The 21606-nt window shown below is 43.2% G+C and overlaps 1 protein-coding gene across 2 annotated transcripts; it reads left to right on the top strand.

Annotated features, from left to right (window-relative positions):
• The first annotated feature begins 122 nt into the window (after nt 1–122).
• LOC125508409 (bZIP transcription factor 1-A) lies at nt 123–10926 on the top strand. 2 transcript variants are annotated; one of them, XM_048673113.2, is made up of 13 exons: nt 123–355; nt 1880–2006; nt 2099–2167; nt 2542–2628; nt 7968–8048; nt 8143–8202; nt 8274–8458; nt 8541–8595; nt 8785–8824; nt 8908–9140; nt 10065–10142; nt 10217–10342; nt 10443–10926. In XM_048673113.2, exons 2-13 carry the CDS (start codon nt 1950–1952, stop codon nt 10536–10538), a joined length of 1167 nt encoding a protein of 388 aa, XP_048529070.1. In that variant the 5' UTR covers nt 123–355; nt 1880–1949; the 3' UTR covers nt 10539–10926. The 2 variants fall into 2 exon arrangements, with proteins under 2 accessions (XP_048529070.1, XP_048529071.1); XM_048673114.2 differs by having other exon boundaries at nt 135–364.
• Nucleotides 10927–21606: the final 10680 nt, after the last annotated feature.

The raw sequence follows: 21606 nt of genomic DNA, 5'->3' as shown, positions 1-21606 counted from the left end.
CCCATTGACGATGTATAACTATTATTCCTAATTAATAAAATTGAGGTTTTTTTTTTGAGATTTTGTGAAAAAAAAGAGCGTCACGACTGAAAGGGAAACAAACCAGACAGCAACGCGAGCAAGAACAAACGCTCCGACTGACTGAGCTGGCCTGCTTGCCTGCCTAGCTAGCACACCACCGAAGCCTAGTCGCTGGTCGCAGCTGCTGCGCGGCGTCCATCGTGTCCTCGTCGTCTTCCTCTCTCCAAACCGGAAGACCTCTCTCGCCACGCCATACCCCTACTACTTTACCCTCTCCTGCCGCTCTACTCCAGATCTCGAGGTCCACCGCGCGGGTCCGCTTGCCGTCCGAGAGGTACCCGACGTTCGTATCGCCCGCCTCGCCGGATCTGGCCGTTGGCCTTTAAAATTATATTACGCAGCGGTGGTAATTTCCTTGGTCTGGGTGATTTTTGTTGGTAGTTTGGAGTCGGGGGTTCCCGAGTTTGGGCCTCTGATTTTGGTCGGAGCGAGGGTGAAGGGTGCTAGGGTTTATCTGTAATTCGCGGCGAGATAGTGTCTACCTGATGCGAGACTTGTGAGACCTGGCTAGATTTTTTTTTTGGTCTCGGGAGCATAGCCCCTTTGGTACAGGTTTCGAGTTTAGGCGTTGGATTTTAAATATAGTAGCTAGGGTTTTGTTAGGTGTAGTTTGTGCTTAAGAATTGGCCTTCTTTAGTAGGAAACCTGACAGGCGCGGTAGGTATTTTTTATTAGAGGTTGCTTCAAGCCTTCAAGATTCTTTGTATGTAGTTTATGTTAATGCTTCACTCCTCGCTGTGTTTCCAATCGTCATGTTGGGATGTAGGTTTTGAAGATTTGGATGGTTCATGGGTTTATATTTTTCACCATTCTATTTTGGGGGATCTACTAGGGTTTTGTTGGTGCTTTATTGAGTTTGCATATGTGGCTGGTAGCACCTGGAACTAGTTTTAAAACACCACATGTTACTGTTTTTGTAGATTTTGGGTAGTATAATGCAGCGCTGTAGTAGAATTGTAGCTGTTGGGTTTATGGCAAATTTGCTGTTTCTTTTTTTTGAGGGTTCAAATTTGCTGTTTCTAAAAGGTTTAAATTCTGTGGTCCATGGGATTTTCTGCGTTTTTTTGAGAGAGCATTGGCTTGTCTGTTCTATGAAGGACATGAACCACAAACTGTGTAATCTGAAGGTAACTCGACCAGTACTTTGTGATAAAAGGATACTAAGTTAACTGTGTTGCAATTGTGTTGTGGTCACCTTGACGAAAATCAAGCTAATATTTTTAACAAAGGAGCTTTATAGTTATTTTGAGCAGTTAAGTTGGCCTTCATTATTGTAATTTGTTAAACCAAGTCGGTTTTGTACACTACTATTTCTTGAAGCCTTTTATACTTCCTTCCCAACTGTTGGAAGAATTTGAGATCATGAAATAGATGGGATCTTGAGAAAGTGGCTGACGTAATCAAGGTTTAAAAAAAACGCTAGGCATAAGTAGGTTGCCTTTGCCTAGCACCTAGGTGGAGCTTACGCGCCCTAGGCGCAGCCTAGTCGGTCATACAGTTTTGACTAGCAGGGTTGTATTTGGGGTATTATATGCGTATAGACATTAATTTAGAGCATGAAGTGAGTAAACTACCAGCTATTGCCATCTGAAAATGGTCCATTTGGCCTGTCAGTGTGACATGGCATGATTTCTTGCTGGAGTGGACAATTTCTTACTTGCCCTGCCTAGACTTTCACTTATGCTCTAGGTGAGGCGTTTGTCTGTCACCTAGCGTGCCTAGCACCTTTTCCAATCGAGGACGTAATACAGTTTTGCTAAATTTTAGCTTACTTATGTTCTTTGTATGGCCAATTCAGGTTTCACTTTATGCCACTTTGTGTGACTGTGGACAATGGAGTGATTGCTGCCCTCTTTCTGTGAGTCACCATGGGAAGCAGTGAAGCAGAGACACCTGCTAAGGCAAACAAGGCATCTGCACCTCAGGTTTTCAATGCTGGAATTGTGGCATTATCTCTGTAGTCTGTACCAAAAATAGTGAATGTGTCTTCCTAAAAATTTGTCCTTCCCTGTAACAGGAGCAGCAGCCACCTGCTACTTCGAGTATTGCAACACCGACAGTTTACCCAGATTGGACCAGCTTTCAGGTGAGGAAGTTCTCTTCCCTGTTTTGGAGATGGATGACTCAAAACATGTATCCCTCTTGTGTGAAAACACAAGGAAAGTGGGAAATAAGTACGTAGGCAGCGACATTTTTTCGATAATAATTGCAAATACAACTACCCACCCTCAATTTTGAGGATCATTACTGATTTTGGCTGCAATGTGGTCGTTCTATTTTTTCCCTTTTGTTAATTCTGGTTACAATTGACAAAATAGCTTTCTCGTGTGTCATATTATTTTCTCGTTGCACTTATTTCCCTTCTTGATTCACACATATCAATATATCTATCATTAATACATAGATCACATGTACTATCTACCCTAGGCTGCTCATCATGTTCTCCATTGGTTTTTTCAGGGATATCCTCCAATTCCACCACATGGGTTCTTTCCCTCTCCTGTGGTGTCAAACCCACAGGGTCATCCATACATGTGGGGACCTCAGGTAAGGTTTCATGTTTCTTTTATAATGGTAGTTAACTACTCTATAGTTTTGTTCCCCTATTCTCTGTCTGTGGTATTACCTCAGAAGATAGAGCACAGAGCCTCTAAAGATATGTAATTCTTCATCATAGGGAAAGATCAAATGTGGGTCAAACTTTTGCTAGGAGGAGGATTTTCTATCAACCTTTGCTAGAGAAATAGCTGTGGGAATAGTTGGCATCCGGCTCGCGATTCGAACCGTTGGCTGGGTTCCTTTTCCATCCGATTTGGTGAATTATTGGAGATAGATGTTAGACCACTATTGGTGCTGACAGAAACCTGCGTCAGGTGGTCACAGTCCACGCGTTTGGTTGAATCGCTGTCACGAACGTGTCTAGAATAGGTTCCACATCTTCAAAATGCAGGTGTGCATGTTCTGCAATGTATGGAACACATCACGGCCCTCTTTTTACCCATGTGGTACCCGACATCCCGCAAATAACAGTTTGGTCCAGCTAAGACGACGGATCCAAACACTCCATCCAATTGAACCTATAGCTACTAGGTGCAGAACCTCTTTGTTTTGGTCTTGGGCCACACTCTTTGCCCCGTGCTAGAATGCCATGTACGAAGCGATTCTACACACATTCAGAGGTGAGAAGTTACACATGGATGAACAAGAAGTCATTGTTTTTCAGTTCCATACATACTTAGGTTGATATAGGACCAAGTCTTAATTGATGCCCAATCTTCACAATTTTGAGGTGACCAAGGGGAAAAACACAAGTAACTCTAAACTAGACGAACAAGTTTCCATCACACATGTTCTCTCAAAACATCCAAAACAAGAGATACATATAGACCCACAATCAACAAAGGAGAAGGTAAAAGGATAGAGTTCTTCCCAAATCGTTAAGAGAGATGGGGCCTTGAGAGATGTTCTTCTCCAAACCCTGGTTGTTCTTGATCCTGTGGAGAATCCTTCTCCCTTAGGAGGTCTTGATCCTCTAGGAGGTGGCAAGATGAGCAAAGCTCTCCCAAGGTCTAGATATATGCTTTGCTAACTCTAATATGGGTCCATGGTACGGTTTATATATAGCTAAGAGGCGAAAGGGTAGGTGAGAGGGGATACATGGCCTCTTGGCCAGACCTGCATGCAGGCAGTGGTCGGACAGTCCGGGTTGGTGGCCGTATAGTCCCGGCTGGTGGTCGGACAATCCGGGTTGCTAGCTGGACAGTCCGGCTGCTGACGCAGGCTTGGGTCCGGGTTGGCGAAGTCTTCGGGAGCAGAGCAATCTCCAAGGGCCGGATAGTCTGGGTTGCTACCCAGACAGTCCGGCTGATGGCCAGATGAAGAGCTGGATGAAAGGTCAGAGGACTTTGCCCGGCTTCGATTTGTGGGTACTGATGTTCCGGGCACTTCATGTCGGGCAATTCGGGTTGGTAGCTAGACAGTTCGGCTGCTAAAGCTGTGGATCATTTCTTCCTCTTCTCCTCCATGATGCGGCCTTCTTCCGCCGCTCCTTCATGGAAGGATCCTTGGTATCTGAGTATGCATAGGGTCTTGGATTGAAGTAGTAGCCAGGTCCCGAGTGAATGCATAGGAAGTTTGAAGAGGAAAGTGTTCACCTCGTATTCAATGGTAAAGGCATGGGCTCCAGCATTGGTCCAATTGGCGCTTGGGGTGTTGTTGGAGGATCCATGGTGATGTCCATGGGCTGCTCCACACCATCCCCTCCTCCCTCCCCTCGGGGAAGATCCGTCCTCGGAACCAAAACCTCATCACGATGGAATGGAACCAAGTCGAAGACGTTGAAGGTGTCTCTCACTGAGTACTTGTTGAGTGGATTGTCGATCTTGTAAGCGTTGTTGTTGATCCTTTGTAGCACCTTGAAGGGTCCATTGACTCCTAGAAGCAATTTGGATTTGTGCTCTTCCGGAAAGCGGTCTTTGTGAATGTGGAGTCAAACAAGATCTCTGAGTTGGAACACCATGGGCTTCTTGTTGGTGTGACCTTGGAGGCATGCCTTTGGACTTGCCGATGGCGGTCCTTTTATCTGCATGCATCTTTCTCATGAACTCAGCTTGGTCATTGGCGTCCATGTTGACTCGCTCTTGTAGAGGAAGTGAAGTGCAACTTCGAATGAACAACCTGCCGTGAATTTAACACACAAACACGACCATGGTATTATACTATGATCATTGTCCGACGTTCTGAACATGGCACATTCATGGCTATCCAACGCCATGGCATGCAAACATGCATAAATCATCCAAGACAAACATAATACAAACTAGTACTGTGTACGGCCAGTGCCAACCGCACATAAATATAGAGTGATTAACAAGTCTGGACTTTTTAGTCACGAACATGAATATACAGTGCTTACAGGAAAGGAGTATGAAGTTTATACAATACTTTATGTTGGAAGTAGTATGGAGATAAACATTTGTAGTGGTGTACGTCTAGTTGAGATATTTGATATAAACTACATGACACGGCATGTACATGCGCCATACATATGTGATGGTACGCATTCATCCACACGTACTGAGGCAGGCACCCTTGCAGCAGCAATGGCTTCTCATGTCCACCACTATAGCCTAGGTGATAACAAGATCATAGTGGCTAGAGCCTGCCGATGACAGATGAGTTCGACATCGGAGTATCATGTGTAGACGCCACTATAATGTCATGATTCCACTGCCGTCGAGTATCAATCACGGACGAGGTGAAATGTCTTTGCTTCAGCGTGCGTGCTCGGCACCTGCATTGCTCCACCTTGGGATCCCGGCGACCATTGTCATGCAGTTGATGGCATGACGCATGACTGCAGATTTGCAAAAGGAAAATGAGTGTGATAAGACACCAGTTAGCAAGCTGCACATCCTCGCGTTTTAATCAACCAGTGCCTTCCAAACATACATGCATGCTCCAGTACCAGATATGATGTTTGCAACACCAATGGAGAGAGCAAAACATCAAGTTTAGACCGTCTCACCGGGGAGATCAGCGTTCATCTGGCACACGGCCATTGCCATGTCCACCTAATCCGATGGTATATTTTCCGGGAGACGCGCAAGACCAATGCCTAGCAGGGTGTCCATCTAAAATTAAAAAGGCAATTAGCAAGACACATGTATAGAAATGAATCACATAAATTCGTACTACCTCTTTTGTTGCTCACATCGTTCACAATCCAATTGTTTTGCCGGCACTGGTTTTGGTTCATGGGAGAGAGAGAAGAGAGAGAAACAGAAATAAATAGCGCTGAGAGATAGAATTGTTTAGATTGCATGCAGATCCAGTTAATTTTACAGCTACGATAGACAGGATCGGAATGACCAAGAAAATAGGAAGACCCGTGGGCCAACTAATCAGGCAAAGAAAGATCACTTTTCCTGTGCATGCGACCTGTTTAAAAACATTCAAGATCTGAATAAGATCAGAAGGTAGTAATTGTGGGGGTAACTACCCTTGGTTGTAGGATTTATTTTCCCGGACATCTCTTTTGTACTCCCTAGGAGTACATACTCCCACCCAGATAGTTTGAGTTGGATATACCCAATAAAAAACTAACCGAGAGAAAAAAGTCAACCTGCTGTGTGTGCATGGCGGCATGCGACTACTTGATCTTATTATCAAGGAAGTATATGGGTTTTCAATCAAAAAAATATGGCGATGATTTGTACTACGTAACACGCACCTACTCTCCTTTTTAAATATGGTGATGGGGAATTTATATTGAATTATATGAGATATTGAGCATTACCGTACAAAATTTTGGTATATATATTGCCATGGGGGGTATATACTGTTTTTTAAGTAGTATATACTACTACTCCCTCCGTTCACAATTATAAGATGTTCTAACTTTTTTGTGAATTGGATGTGTATATATGGTTGTGTGTTTGTTCACTCATTTCGGTCCGTATGTAGTCCATATTGAAATATCTAAAACATCTTATGTTTGTGAACGGAGGGAGTACTTTTTAAAAGAGTATATGGTAAACCTTTTCAAAGAAGTATATATTTTTCATCATGGTAATTACTATCTACTCTCTCCGTCCGGAAATGCTTGTCATCAAGATGAATAAAAGAGGATGTATCTAGATGTATTTTAGTTCTAGATACATTCTTTTTTATCCATTTTGATGACAAGTATTTTTGGACGGAGGGAGTACTAGTTTCTGTAAAGTAGTATATAATGTTTTTTTTCTTCTCAAAGGAGTATATGCTGAATTTTTTCCGAAGGAATATATACTGAAATTGTCTAATGGAGTGTAGAATATTTCTGTTTAAGGAGTATGTACTGGTGTTTTGTAAGGAGTATATATTAAAACAAGTACTAGTATATTCAACCGATGGAGACGTATATTCATGCCCAAGATAGAGTACATATGTGCATCAGAAGGAGTATATATTCTCGATTGTACATTCGATTGTACAAGTGCAAAAGAAACACCATTTACGTACTAGCCACATGGATGTGATGTATGTTTGGACTCTGAAATAAACTGAACTTGGCTAAATATCTGAAGTGTCGTTACATACATCCGACAACAGCAACAAACAAGATTCCAATTGATACGAGTATGTGTGTATTTTAGACCACAACACGAGTTCACAGGCTGCACATAAGAGATGTGTCAGTCATGTGTCGTGCAGTCCCATCACGAGCACACCGCACCATCCGGCCAAACAAGCCGCTGTCGTCGAACACCACCGGAGCCGCAACGATCCATCATGCCGATCAAATGATTGTCGTCGTGTGGGAGGAGTTCAATTGACACACTAGGCACAGAAAAGAAGCAGATGTGTCTGCCAAAGACTGATGTATCTTGGGCCGAAGATGCTTGATGTGCTTCACTGTGGTAGTGCTGTTATCTTAGTCGACCATCCTGGTTGGGCAATCCTGCGTGCATGCATATATAAATTAATAGGAGCGAGAAAGCTATTCCTTATGATAACCAGGGATGCAAAAGTTTTACATTGACGAGAGTTGGGCGGCGCTCTTGTTCCGTCCATGGAGTTGGCTGTCGCCGTAGCCGGATATGAGATGCATCTGCTCATTGCCCACCGGTGCAGAGTGTATGCCGGTCTTTAACCGTGGTGAAAGCAAGGGATGAGTTGCTGGCTGCCGGTCGTCATCGTCGCCGCTGCTATGTCCACTGGGATTGTGTTACCGGAGGATGAGATAATTAACCATCTAATATAATTTGTGGAACTTCTCTGCAATCGGTCACCAAAACAAAGGAGACTGTTAATATGGTCCAACACTAATGTGTAGCTGTTGTAATACTCTGCATGCACTTTAAAGAGTATTTTTTTCTCATGAGTTTCTTGTTGCCTTTTGTCAGCCTATGATGCCACCATATGGGACTCCACCATATGTCATATACCCTCCTGGAGGAATTTATGCTCACCCATCAATGCGACCGGTATGCTTCAGCATGTTGCTGTAGTTTTCAGTATATACCTAAAATGGTACTGCTTAGAGTCTGACATTTGCTGAGTCATTGCATAATCCTGCAGGGTGCACACCCATTTGCTCCCTATACCATGACTTCTCCAAACGGCAATCCTGATGCTGCTGTAAGACGAGGCATTCTTAGATTGACTGATCTTCTCTTTCATTGTGGAGTCTAATGGACCTAATATTTCAGGGAACTACCACCACTGCTGCTACTGCTGGTGGTGAAACAAATGGCAAATCCTCTGAAGGAAAAGAAAAAAGTCCCATTAAAAGATCCAAAGGAAGTTTGGGTAGCTTGAACATGATTACAGGGAAAAACTGTGTCGAACATGGTAAGACCTCAGGGGCATCAGTCAATGGAACCATCTCTCAAAGGTTAGTGTGTGGTCAATTTCAGTAATAACGAGACTTCCTCCTTGTTTGCAACATTCAGTTTGTGTTACCTCTTTTCTTGCAGTGGGGAAAGTGGAAGTGAAAGTTCAAGTGAGGGAAGTGAAGCGAATTCTCAGAATGTAAGCTATGGTTCTGCAGCGTTTAATCTTTTTTGATCAGACGTGCATACTTGCCTGTACATTTTTAGGCAGCATATGCACCTTGAGTTTAAATTTGCGGCATTTATGATTCCAGACACGCTATACCATTTCATGTTTATTTCTTGTGAGAAGTCTTAATATCTTTGCATTTTTGAGTAATCTTTACAGGATTCACAACACAAGGAAAGTGGACAAGAACAAGATGGAGGTATGCCGATGGAAATTCTTATGGTTCTTGCTTTCATGTTTGCACTTTATGAAGCTTCTTAACTTTGTTGTGCGTGCTATCAGATGTCCGAAGTTCCCAGAATGGTGTATCACCTTCACCATCCCAGGCGCAGTTGAAGCAAACTTTGGCAATTATGCAAATGCCATCAAGTGGTCCAGTGCCTGGCCCAACAACAAACTTGAACATAGGAATGGACTACTGGGCAAATACAGCAAGCTCCTCTCCTGCATTGCATGGTAAAGTGACCCCAACTGCAATTCCAGGGGCTGTGGCCCCAACAGAGCCGTGGATGCAGGTTTCTTCTAAGACCTTATCCTGGGAATTATAGATTATACCCTTCCCTATTTTTGTAGCCTCTACTTCTCTGCTTCATAAATACTTTTGTATTGCTTGGTTTGTAGCCAATATACCAATTTTTTGGCTATGACCAAAACTTTGGTCTTGGTTTGGATGGTTGCCAACTTTTTGGCCATGCCAGTTGCTCCTTTCCAACTCTGCTCCGTCTTTTTAGCCAAAGTTGCCCAACTCTTGGGCACACATAACCTTGACCAAGATTTTGGCTAGCCAAGTATTTGGTGGGGCAACCGTAGACTCAAACCATACACACCCTTTGTGCCCAACCTTGTATATTTTGTCAGACCAAGAAATAAATCTTTTGCGATACAGGTATCTATCCGAAAGATCTCTGTGTTTAGGATAACTTCATACTTCTGTACTAGGAATATAATTGGACATAGGCTGTGTTAGCATTGTGGTGGATTACCATAATCGCATTTGCCCCACCCGCTTTTGCCTATTTTAGTGCTTGTTTGACCCGCTTTTGCCTACTTTTGTGGCTAATCTTCAACAGCAGATTTTAAAAATAAGCACAGCTCATCACAGTTCAGCAAGCTCAAACTGTGAGCCATAACTACTTTACTCATCATGAATTTTATTTACTTTCCCCATCTTGCATACCATGCACTGTAGGAGGTTTATCACCCTTTTTTCTTGTCTAGTAAATACTAAATAGTAATGATAATTATTTGTCAGATTGCAGTTACCTAAAATATAAAACCATTGCTACTTTATTGAAATATACCAATAAACAAAATAAATCCATAATTCAGTTTTAAGACTATTGAAGAGGCACTTCAGTATCAGTAGTTTCGTGGATAAAAATCTGAAATCTTAGTTTGGCAAATGGAGAAACTAAATATTTTGACTACCCATTATCCAGGATGAACGTGAACTGAAAAGGCAGAAAAGAAAGCAGTCAAACAGGGATTCTGCTCGCAGATCTAGGCTGCGCAAGCAGGTATTTTGTTTGTTCATCTCAAGACATACACTTTTGTCCCCTCCAGTTGATGAAGCAACTGTGTATTTTTGCAGGCTGAATGTGAGGAGTTGGCTCAGCGCGCTGAAGTATTGAAACAGGAAAATGCTTCACTTAAAGATGAAGTGAGCCGGATCAGAAAGGAGTACGATGAACTTCTGTCAAAGAATAGCTCACTGAAGGTTTGTCTTCCACTTTTTTCCTAGTTTGATACTCTGAAGCATGTTTGTTAACATTTGAGTTTTGTTTTATTTCTTCTTCTTTTCGTTTGTTGCTCTGTAGGATAACGTTGGAGACAAACAACACAAAACTGATGAGGCAGGACTTGACAATAAGCTGCAACATTCTGGCGATGACAGCCAGAAGGACACTAATTGAGCTATCATGCAATGCTATCAGATCATAGCCCTAACTAGATTGTTGCTGGCGCAGTTGTAGTATGCGTATTGACTCCATACTTATTGCATTTAATTATTACCAGGTCGTGGTAAATCTTAATGCCAGCCTCGTGTGCTGGTTCCTGTTTCACACATGTCTTGGCTTATCTTTTAGAAGTCAAGATGTGACTGAAAATGTAGGTTGTGAACCAGTTCACTGTATCTGTTAGAAATTGTTGGTACTTTCAACCTTACAGATCTGTATTGCTGATTGTTATTGTTATGTATACCTGAAGAAATATCAGTCTTTTAATTGTCAGGTTGCCGTTTGGCTAGGCTTGACGGGTGCATAGGTTATGTTAAATATGAATGCATCAATCTTTCTCACACATTTGATATGATATAGTGAACAAATGGAGGACTTCTGCTTTGCCGAGTGTCTCAAACGTTGTAACTATCAGAGACTATCTTTTTTTGTTTCAATTTTTTAGTTTTGCTTCTTTCAATTCACCTGAGTTGTGCTGTGGGTATGCTAAATTTTGGAGTGGTGATCAGAATATTCGTTTCAAGCTCATAAACTGCTTTGCCATATGCACTGTTGGTAAAAAAAAATGTGTTCTTAATTCTCACTGATAACAATTTGTTTTGACCTTTATGTGTTGGGAGTAGTATTTAGCTCAAATTTTGTGATTGCCATGCTCCACATAAAATGTTTACCATTCAGCACCTCTCCTTAACAGTTGTATTCAGTTTGTGTGCAGGAATGAAGTTCTAGGAACATGATGGAAATTTCTCTCATGGAATAAGCTGTGCTTAGCATAGGTATGTCTGCCCTACAAGGAAATAGTTTATTTGGGAGTTCTGTTTGTATAAGTTGTCAATTATGATCTCTTGACTAATGTTTTATTGCAAGTGTCTCGTATAGTACTCCAGAAAGAGTTCTTTTATCCATAACAAGCCAAAACGCTAGTAGGTTGAACTAGTCGTTGGGGAAAGGAGGCATCTGTTGAGCATGGATCTGCCCCTGGATCCTAGAAAATGGAGAACATCAAAACTATCATCAAGGTAGTACAAGATGATCGAGGTTGTAATGCACAACTGTCTGAGTTCTGTGGGCATTCTGCTGATTCCAGAGTAGGACTTCTGGCAGAACCCTCACGCTGCGAGATGTTTGCAGCAGAAGCTGCTTCTAGTGCTATAGTTTTTTTTTGACGAGTGCTATAGTTGTTGGAGCTGTGTAGGAGGGGTATGCTGAACTATTCCTCTTCGTGTCACTGTTGGCCTTAAAAGTCCATCTATTCCGTGGCACCTCAAGTTCCTCAGCGGCAGATTTCTGGACTGGTGAGCTCAATGTTGTTCAAGTAAAGCTTCTGGTGCTCCCTGTTGGTTACTGTGATCATCTGGTTTGTGTGGTGTGTGCGAAGTATCATTCTGTTGGGAAGCCGGCTGAGGTCATTGAACATGAGAGGCGCTGGGATGGATTGCCGCAGCCGGAGTGTAGGCAGTAGCAGAAGGTATGGGCTCTGAGGTTTGCTCCTCTACAATCCACTATTATGGGTGTTGAACAGGATGAGTGTACTGCCCATGCACTTATTTCCAGCTTGAACTACTACTGCGGCACAGGCTTTGCGCATGTTGAGAGGTTGGTGCACCGTCAGCTGTTAAGGTGGCGCTAACTGTTCTAGTGTGTAGGCTGAAACATCATGCGATTGATTTCATCAGTTAGTCTAACTAATGATAACTCAGCAAATGAAGGTGGTCTCACATCGCGCTGTAGCCTTGGGAGTTTGGTTGAATGAATTGAGTTTGGTTGCCAACAAAGTTTCCACGTACTAAGAGTCTGTTTGGGTGCTCTTGTCCGCGGCTCCAACCAAACAAACACCTATTTTTTGGTGGAGCAACTAGTTTAGAGGCAATTAACGAACCAACATGTGTGCCTGCTCGAGGATGATGTACCAGCTTTCGCCAATTTTAGTTCAAAATTTGAATTGTGCCATGGAATATTACAATTTAGACCTTTTACTCCACCAATTTGTTGATTTCTACTGTTTTTTCTTTTTAAGGAAGTTTGTTCCTGATGTGGATCATCCCACGGTCATCTCCACGGACCCACCGTTGTCTTATCAAGCACCAAGTGGACTGATGACAATAGCTCGTGCGAACATTCGGCCTAGGGCCCGGACATTTGGGGTCTTTCGTCGGGCTGGACATCTGCCCCCAACCTTGTCACCCGGCACCTGTGCGTGCACAACCGGGCCAGAGGCTTCATGTATCCCCTCTCCTCTCTTATTTCGTGGAACACTATATATAGACCCGCTCCATCTAGTTAGGATCAGCAAACATTATGATGAATTAAAGGGGAGCTTTGCTCATCCACCCTTCTTCTTGGAGAATCAAGACCTCTTGGAGAAGATCCCTCGAGGATATTGGCCTCCTTAAGGAGAAGATCCCCCAAGTGGATATCAACACCTCAACTTCTTCAAGGATTGGGATGAACTAGTTCGTCTCTACCTTTTTGTGTTGGATTTAGACCTTTTGTATCCCTCTATGTGTATGTGAATTTAGCACACATGTGATTGGATCTTGATCAATTGAGTATTTTTGTGTTTGTCTCTTGATTTGCTCCTTTCCTGACCTCCAAGTGTGAAAACATCATGAACCAAGGTTTCACCCTACAATATCCATGAATCAGAGCAATGTTGATTCACATCTTGGGAGTCCTATCCCCCACTTTCTAGCATGATTTTGTTTGCTTTTGCCCAATTTCGAAAATTCCCACAAAAATAGCCAAACCATTTTTTTATGATTTGTTGGTTTGATGATGTATCGTTGATTTTGATCCATATTTGAAGTGTTGCAGGTGGATCTAGCTTCTTCACACCAACCCCACCATTTCCATGCACAAAATTTGTCCAATTTTGGCAAAAAAGAATTCTTCTCCAAGTTCATCTCCCCGAGAGTTCTTCCACGGATCTCAGCAGCCAAAAATCCGGCCCGACGCCTGGACATCCGGCACGTCGCAGCCAACACCTCCACCTTTCCCAATTTTGGCCGTTTTCCCAACATGATGAGGACATCAATACCACAATTACACTCATGACCCCTGCTGTTACATACATGGGACTAATCACTAGAGCTCACGCACGCCAATTAAATTACTAGGTACTTTCGTTTCTTGGTAACGATTCTAATATTCATGAGAATACGATGCTGTCCAAATTAGATACATTTGTTTTGCTTACAAATGAAGTGCCTAGCTTACACAAGAGGGATGAACATTGGAGCATGATCAAGCATGGAGATGATGAAATGCGCAAAGGGAACAAGAACAGAGTTTTTGGTGGAGTTTTCAGCATTTTTGAGCCACCATGATGACGTACAAGTGCATGGACGAAATATGCAAGATGTCCTTTCATAAATTTCGTCCATAGCTTAATATAGGTGCTGCATCACCTTATTTTTGGGCTAGGCCCATGTAATTTCGAAATACTACATATATGCTATTTTTAGAGTTTGTATTATAGGGGAAACGACTCAGGAGGTGTTTTAGTCACACCTTGCCAAGGAGGGACGAAATTCCTATCTTTCTCCCTACAAATACAACCCTTAAGGCATCGTTTAGGCTTTGGGTTTTGTTTAGATTAAAGTTCGCCATAGCTGTAACTCGCGTACTTCGTTTATGTTCAACGATCAGACCAAGACGTCACAGAACCCCACTTTCATCTTATATCTGCAATATCTAGATTGCAATCTTAGTTTCTTGCTTGTTCTTCGTTTGCCTGCAGGAATAGACCCTCGTGGTCAGGTTGATCGTGCTCCGTCATGGTCAATAACCTCTCGGAGTTAGTTTAGCGATTGCTAAGGCGCGACGTCTTCACACATTCGTAGTCGGATCGTCAAAGTCTACTCCACCAAACGATAGCCACCATCTCATTAAAAGATGGGCCACCTTTGCCTCTATTAAGTGGTATCAGGTTGTTCGGTGATAATTTCTAGTTTTTCGTACTTAGATCGCTTCTGTTTTGTAGGATCGAAAGTATGTCTAGAGGGAGGGGGGGTGATTAGACTACTTGACCAAATAAAACTTATCCTTTTCCCAATTTTAGTTCTTGGCAGATTTTAGCAACTTTGGACAAGTCAAGCAATCTTAACACAATTTAAGCAAGCATGCAAAGAGTATATGAGCAACGGAAAGTAAAGCATGCAACTTGCAAGAATATAAAGGGAAGGGTTTGGAGGATTCAAACGCAATAGGAGACATGGATGTTTTTGTCGTGGTTTCAGTGCTATCGTACATCCACGTTGATGGAGACTTCAACCCACGAAGGGTAACGGCTGCGCGAGTCCACGGAGGGCTCCACCCACGAAGGGTCAACGAAGAAGCAACCTTGTCTATCCCACCATGGCCGTCGCCCACGAAGGACTTGCCTCACTAGCAGTAGATCTTCATGAAGTAGGCGATCTCCTTGCCCTTACAAACTCCTTGGTTCAACTCCACAATCTTGTCGGAGGCTCCCAAGTGACACCTAGCCAATCTAGGAGACAGCACTCTCCAAGAAGTAACAAATGGTGTGTTGATGATGAACTCCTTGCTCTTGTGCTTCAAATGATAGTCTCCCCAACACTCAACTCTCTCTCACAGGATATGGATTTGGTGGAAAGAAGATTTGAGTGGAAAGCAACTTGGAGAAGGCTAGAGATCAAGATTCATATGGTAGGAATGGAATATCTTGGCCTCAACACAAGTGTAGGTGGTTCTCTCTCAGAAAAAGTAAGTTGGAAGTGTAGGTTTGTTCTGATGGCTCTCTCCACGAATGAACAGGAGGTGGAGGGGTATATATAGCCTCCACACAAAATCTAACCGTTACACACAACTTGCCAATCTCGGTGGGACCGGATTGATAAACTCGGTCGGACCGATTCAGCAAATCTAGTGACCGTTAGGATTTTCGGTGGGACCGACATGCAACTCGGTAGGACCGATATGGTTAGGATTAGGGCATAACGTAATCTCGCTGAGACCGATTACACAAACTCGGTGAGACCGATTTTGGTAATAAGCTAACCAGAGAGTTGGTCAGGTAAACTCGGTGGGACCAATTCGCTCATTTCGGTGAGACCGAAATGTTACGAAAGGGAAACAGAGAGTTTACATTGCAATCTCGGTGGGACCGATCACTCATCTCAGTGGGATCGAAACGTTACGAAGGGAAACAGAGAGATTACAATCCCATCTCGGTGAGACCGAGATCCCTATCGGTGAGACCGATTTGCCTAGGGTTTGTGGCAGTGGCTATGACATCTGAACTCGGTGGCGCCGGATAGAAAGAATCGGTGGGGCCGAGTTTGACTTTTGGTTTAGGTCATATGTGGATGTGAGAAAGTAGTTGAGGGTTTTGGAGCATATCACTAAGCATTTTGAGCAAGAGCCTCATTAAGCAACACCTCGTCCCTCCTTGATAGTATTGGCTTTTCCTATAGACTCAATGTGATCTTGGATCACTAAAATAGAAAATGTAGAGTCTTGAGCTTTGAGCTTGAACCAATCCTTTTGTCCTTAGCATTTTGAGGGGTCCACTTTTCTCATCCATGCCATGCCAATCATTGAGCTTTCCTGAAATATTAATCTTGAAATAGCATTAGCTCAATGAGCTATATGTTGTTAGGAATTACCAAAACCACCTAGGGATAGTTGCACTTTCATGTTTTCATACTTACATTCCACAAAACAAAAACCAAAAAAATTAGCGTTAGTTCATCGTATTCAAACCAATCTGAGCCTTTACATAATTTTTGTGTGTTTTGCTTTGTTGAATTTGCGGTTGCATCGTCGTGTCGAGTTGCTGGTCTTAGCGTCTAGTTAGCTTAGAGTTTTGAGTTCTTGTCACAGGTTTTTACGTCGCCGCCGCACCATCTTCACCGCCGCCGCCATATACCGTCACCAAATATCCGTTGCCAATCTGAGTCCATATACATCCACCGCATATCCGCCAACAATCCGAGTCCATATACACCACCACATATCCGCCACTATCACGCCAATCCAAGTCCACCTCCATCACAGATTCTCCACCAGTCTGTGTTCCACCGCCCCTACATATATTATATCCGCCACTAGTTCGAGTTCCACCAGATTCATCTTTGCCACAAGTCCTAGTCCGAGTCCAGTATGTGTCTCTTTGTAATTGATTTCTAGATCACGCCCTAGTATGAGTCGTGCCAAAGTCGGACTCCCCAACTTCAGTGCCCCCTTACAAGAAAAATAGTTCTAGTTAAAAAAAACTAAGTCTGGAAAATTCTGGCTAAGCAGTTTTTAGACCATTTGTAGACTTTTTCGGAAAAATTGTTGCGTAGCAAAAAAAGGATTTTTTTTTGCAAAAAGTGAAAAAAGGAAAAAAAGATTTAGAGTGTGCTCCTCCCTTGTTTACGTGCAGCGCCGTGATTTTGTTAGTGTTCTAGGCTCGCGTCTCTAGCATGTTCTAGCCTAGGACCAGCACAATATCGTCGTTGAGCGTTTATTCAACGTTGCATCTCTGAATTGATTATTGCTGGCCTTTTTTTTGCTACCATATTATAAGCCTTCCCAGCTTCACATACATCTATGTCGTGCGTTTGACACCACATGCCAATCGCTTTATCCAAGTTTTCAGAGTTTTGACTACCACGGTTGCCGATCATCGCCTGCTGGGTAAGAACTGGTAAGAAATTGAGTTTCGCTTGATGGATTTGTGACTCCAACACACCACTTCCTAGAAGTCTGTAGGATCATATTATTGTGTGTTTCTATTGCTACTAACCATGACAGGATCACAAGACGATGAGGATGACTGGGAGAACATGACGAACATGGCATTACATGATAAATTTCAGCAAATGATGACTGAACATGTGCAAGATATGCTGGACAAATTTGAAGAGTCTATGGAGAAGATCGATGGCATTGAGAAGACGTTCGAAACAAAGCTCCATGGCAAGTTTAATGAACTGCTCGCGCGTCTTCCACAAGCACCACCGGCTACACCTGTCGCACCTCTGCAACAACGACAACAACAACATCGCCTTCCAAATCAAGTGGGACAAGCAATGCGCGTTCCCCTTGAGCCTGGCCAAACTCCTGGTGCTGCTGCACCTACTGTTGATGCTTCTGTGGCTGCTGCTGCTGCTGAGGAGGATTACGATTACGAGGGCAATTATTAGGAAGACGTTGATGGAAATCAGGACTACGTGCAACCACCAGCACAAGCACCAGGCCGTCCACATGCATTCCATCGCAACGGTATGGCTACACCACCACCTTAGGTACGAGATTACGACCATGTTCCTAAATTGAAATTGAATATTCCACCGTTTGAGGGTAGATACATTCCTGATGTCTATCTTACGTGGCAGTTAGAAACTGAACAATGTTTCACATGCTTACAATATCCTGAGGATAAATGTGTTGCTACTGCTGTTTGTGAATTCACTAGTTTTGCTTCTATTTGGTGGTCTGAATATTGTAGATTATATCATGATAATATTCCAACTACTTGGACTGCTTTGAAAACCGCTATGTGTCCATCATATTATCAACGTGAATTACTTCAAAAATTGCAACGTTTAAGACAAGGGAAAAATTCTGTAGAGGAATATTATCAGGAATTACAAATTGTCATGATTAGATGTGGTATTGTTGAGGATAACGAAGCTATGCTTGCACGTTTTATGGGTGGGTCAAATAGAGAGATTCATACCATTTTAGAGTATAAGGAGTATAACAATATCAATCGTTTATTCCATCTTGCTTGCAAAGCTGAACGTGAAGTGCAAGATCGACATGCACTGGCGCGAACTAATTTTTCTATAGGTCGATCTTCATCATGGACACCACGTCCATCCTCTACTTCCACACGTCCTACTACAGCACCACCTACTTCAGCTGCCAATTCGAACCGAGATACAAGAAAACATGCACCGCCATCACCATCTGCAGGAGCACACCTTCTGGTCCCGCACAGAGCTCTTCTTCATCCATGACATTAACAGGGCAAACACATGAGGTTATTAAAGGAAATATGCCCTAGAGGCAATAATAAAGTTGTTATTTATATTTCCTTATGTCATGAGAAATGTCTATTATTCATGCTAGAATTGTATTAACCGGAAACTTGATACATGTGTGAATACATAGACAAAACAAAGTGTCCCTAGTATGCCTCTACTTGACTAGCTCGTTAATCAAAGATGGTTAAGTTTCCTAACCATAGACATGCGTTGTCATTTGATGAACGGGATCACATCATTAGGAGAATGATCTGATGGACAAGACCCACCCGTTAGCTTAGCATAATGATCTTTAAGTTTTATTGCTATTGCTTTCTTCATGACTTATACATATTCCTTTGACTATGAGATTATGCAACTCCCGAATACCGGAGGAACACCTTGTGTGCTATCAAACTTCACAACGTAACTGGGTGATTATAAAGATGTTCTACAGGTGTCTCTGAAGGTGTTTGTCGGGTTGGCATAGATCAAGATTAGGATTTTTCACTCCAAGTATCGGAGAGGTATCTCTGGGCCCTCTCGGTAATGCACATCATGATAAGCCTTGCAAGCAATGTGACTAATGAGTTAGTTGCGGGATGATGTATTACAGAACAAGTAAAGAGACTTGCCAGTAATGAGATTGAACTAGGTATGAAGATACCGACGATCAAATCTCGGGCAAGTAACATACCGATGACAAAGGGAATAACGTATGTTGTCATTGTGGTTTGACCGATAAAGGTCTTTGCAGAATATGTTGGAACCAATATGAGCATCCAGGTTCCGCCATTGGTTATTGATCGGAGATGTGTCTCGGTCATGTCTACATAGTTCTCGAACCCGTAGGGCCCGCACGCTTAACGTTCGATGACGATTCATATTATGAGTTATGTGTTTTGGTGACCGCAGATTGTTCGGAGTCCCAGATGAGATCACGGACATGATGAGGAGTCTCGAAATGGTCGAGAGGTAAAGGTTAATATATTGGACGATGGTATTCGGACACCAGAATGGTTCCAGAGTGTTTCGGGTATTTATCGGAGTACCGGGAGGTTATCGGAACCCCCCGGGGAAAGTAATGGGCCAACATGGGCCATAGGGGAGAGAGAGGGCAGCCCACAAGGGATGGCATGCGCCCCCCCTTGGGACTCCGAATTGGACAAGGGGAGGGGGCACGGCCCCCCTTTCCTTCTCCCTCTCCTTCCCCTTTCCCCCTCTGAAAGAAAGGAAGGGGGGGACTAGGACTAGGAGTCCAAGTCGGTTTCCCCACATGGCGCGCCCCTAGGGCCGGCCTCCTCCCTCCCCTCCTTTATATACGGGGGTAGGGGGCACCCCAAAGCACATCAATTGTTCTCTTAGCCGTGTGCGGTGGCCCCCTCCACAGTTTACACCTCCGGTCATATTGTCGTAGTGCTTAGGCGAAGCCCTGCGCAGATCACATCACCATCACCGTCACCACGCTGTCCTGCTGACGAAACTCTCCCTCAACACTTTGCTGGATCAAGAGTTCGAGGGACATCATCGAGATGAACGTGTGCTGAACTCGGAGGTGCCGTACGTTTGGCGCTTGATCGGTTGGATCGTGAAGACGGTCGACTACATCAACCGCGTTAAGCTAACGCTTCCGCTTTCGGTGTACGAGGGTACGTGGACACACTCTCCCCCTTTCGTTGCTATTGCATCTCCTAGATATATCTTGCGTGATCATAGGATTTTTTTTTTGAAATTGCATGTTGCGTTCCCCAACAGTGGCATCCGAGCCAGGTCTATGCGTAGATGATATGCACGAGTAGATCACAAAGAGTTGTCGGCGATCATAGTCATACTGCTTACCACCAATGTCTTATTTTGATTCGGCGGTATTGTTGGATGAAGGGGCCCGGACCAACCTTACATGACCACATTCATGAGACCGGTTCCACCAAAAAAAATGCAACTTGTTTTGCATAAAGGTGGCTAGCGGGTGTCTGTTTCTCCAACTTTAGTTGAATCGATTTTGACTACGGCCGGTCCTTGTTGAAGGTTAAAACAACACACTTGACGAAAAATCGTTGTGGTTTTAATGCGTAGGTAAGAAGGGTTCTTACTAGAAGCCCGTAGCAGCCACGTAAAACTTGCAACAACAAAGTAGAGAATGTCTAACTTGTTTTTGGAGGGCATGTTGTGATGTGATATGGTTAAGACATGATGTGATATACGTTATTGTATGAGATGATCATGTTTTGTAAAAGTTATCGACAACTAGCAGAAGCCTTATGGTTCTCGCTTTATGGTATGAAATGCAATCGCCATGTAATTGCTTTATTTTATCACTATGCGTTAGCGATAGTTGTAGAAGCAATAGTTGGCGAGACGACAACGACGCTACGATGGAGATCAAGGTGTCAAGCCGGTGACGATGGAGATCATGACGGTGCTTTGGAGATGGAGATCAAAGGCACAAGATGATGATGGCCATATCATGTCACATATTTTGATTTCATGTGATGTTTATCTTTTATGCATCTTATTTTGCTTAGTACGGCGGTAGCATTATACGATGATCCCTCACTAAATTTCAAGGTATAAGTGTTCTCCCTGAGTATGCATCGTTGCGACAGTTCGTCGTGCCGAGATACCACGTGATGATCGGGTGTGATAAGCTCTACGTTCACATACAAGGGGTGCAAGCCAGTTTTGCACGTGCAGAATACTTGGGTTAAACTTGACAAGCCTAGCATATGCAGATATGGCCTCGGAACACTGAGACCGAAAGGTCAAACGTGAATCATATAGTAGATATGATCAACATAGTGATGTTCACCATTGAAAACTACTCCATCTCACCTGATGATCGGACATGGTTTAGTTGATATGGATCACGTGATCATTTAGATGACTAGAGGGATGTCTATCTAAGTGGGAGTTCTTTAGTAATATGATTAATTGAACTTTAATTTATCATGAACTTCATACCTGATAGTTTTTGCATATTTATGTTGTTGTAGATCAATGGCCCGTGCTATCGTTCCCTTTAATTTTAATGCATTCCTAGAGAAAGC

The sequence above is a fragment of the Triticum urartu genome, chromosome 5A (genome assembly GCF_056163025.1).
Source record: "Triticum urartu cultivar PI428250 chromosome 5A, HENAU_Tu73, whole genome shotgun sequence".
Taxonomy (NCBI): Eukaryota; Viridiplantae; Streptophyta; class Magnoliopsida; order Poales; family Poaceae; genus Triticum; species Triticum urartu.
Note: the sequence above shows the minus strand (reverse complement) of the source record. Positions and strands in the feature narration are given on the sequence as shown.

What these genes read in the sequence shown, in the direction of transcription:
- LOC125508409 (XM_048673113.2), top strand. Translation starts at nt 1,950, where the DNA reads ATGGGAAGCAGTGAAGCAGAGACACCTGCTAAGGCAAACAAGGCATCT. An exon ending in CTCACCCATCAATGCGACCG is followed by an intron (nt 8,049 to 8,142) that starts GTATGCTTCAGC and finishes ATAATCCTGCAG; the next exon opens with GGTGCACACCCATTTGCTCC. An exon ending in TGGACAAGAACAAGATGGAG is followed by an intron (nt 8,825 to 8,907) that starts GTATGCCGATGG and finishes GCGTGCTATCAG; the next exon opens with ATGTCCGAAGTTCCCAGAAT.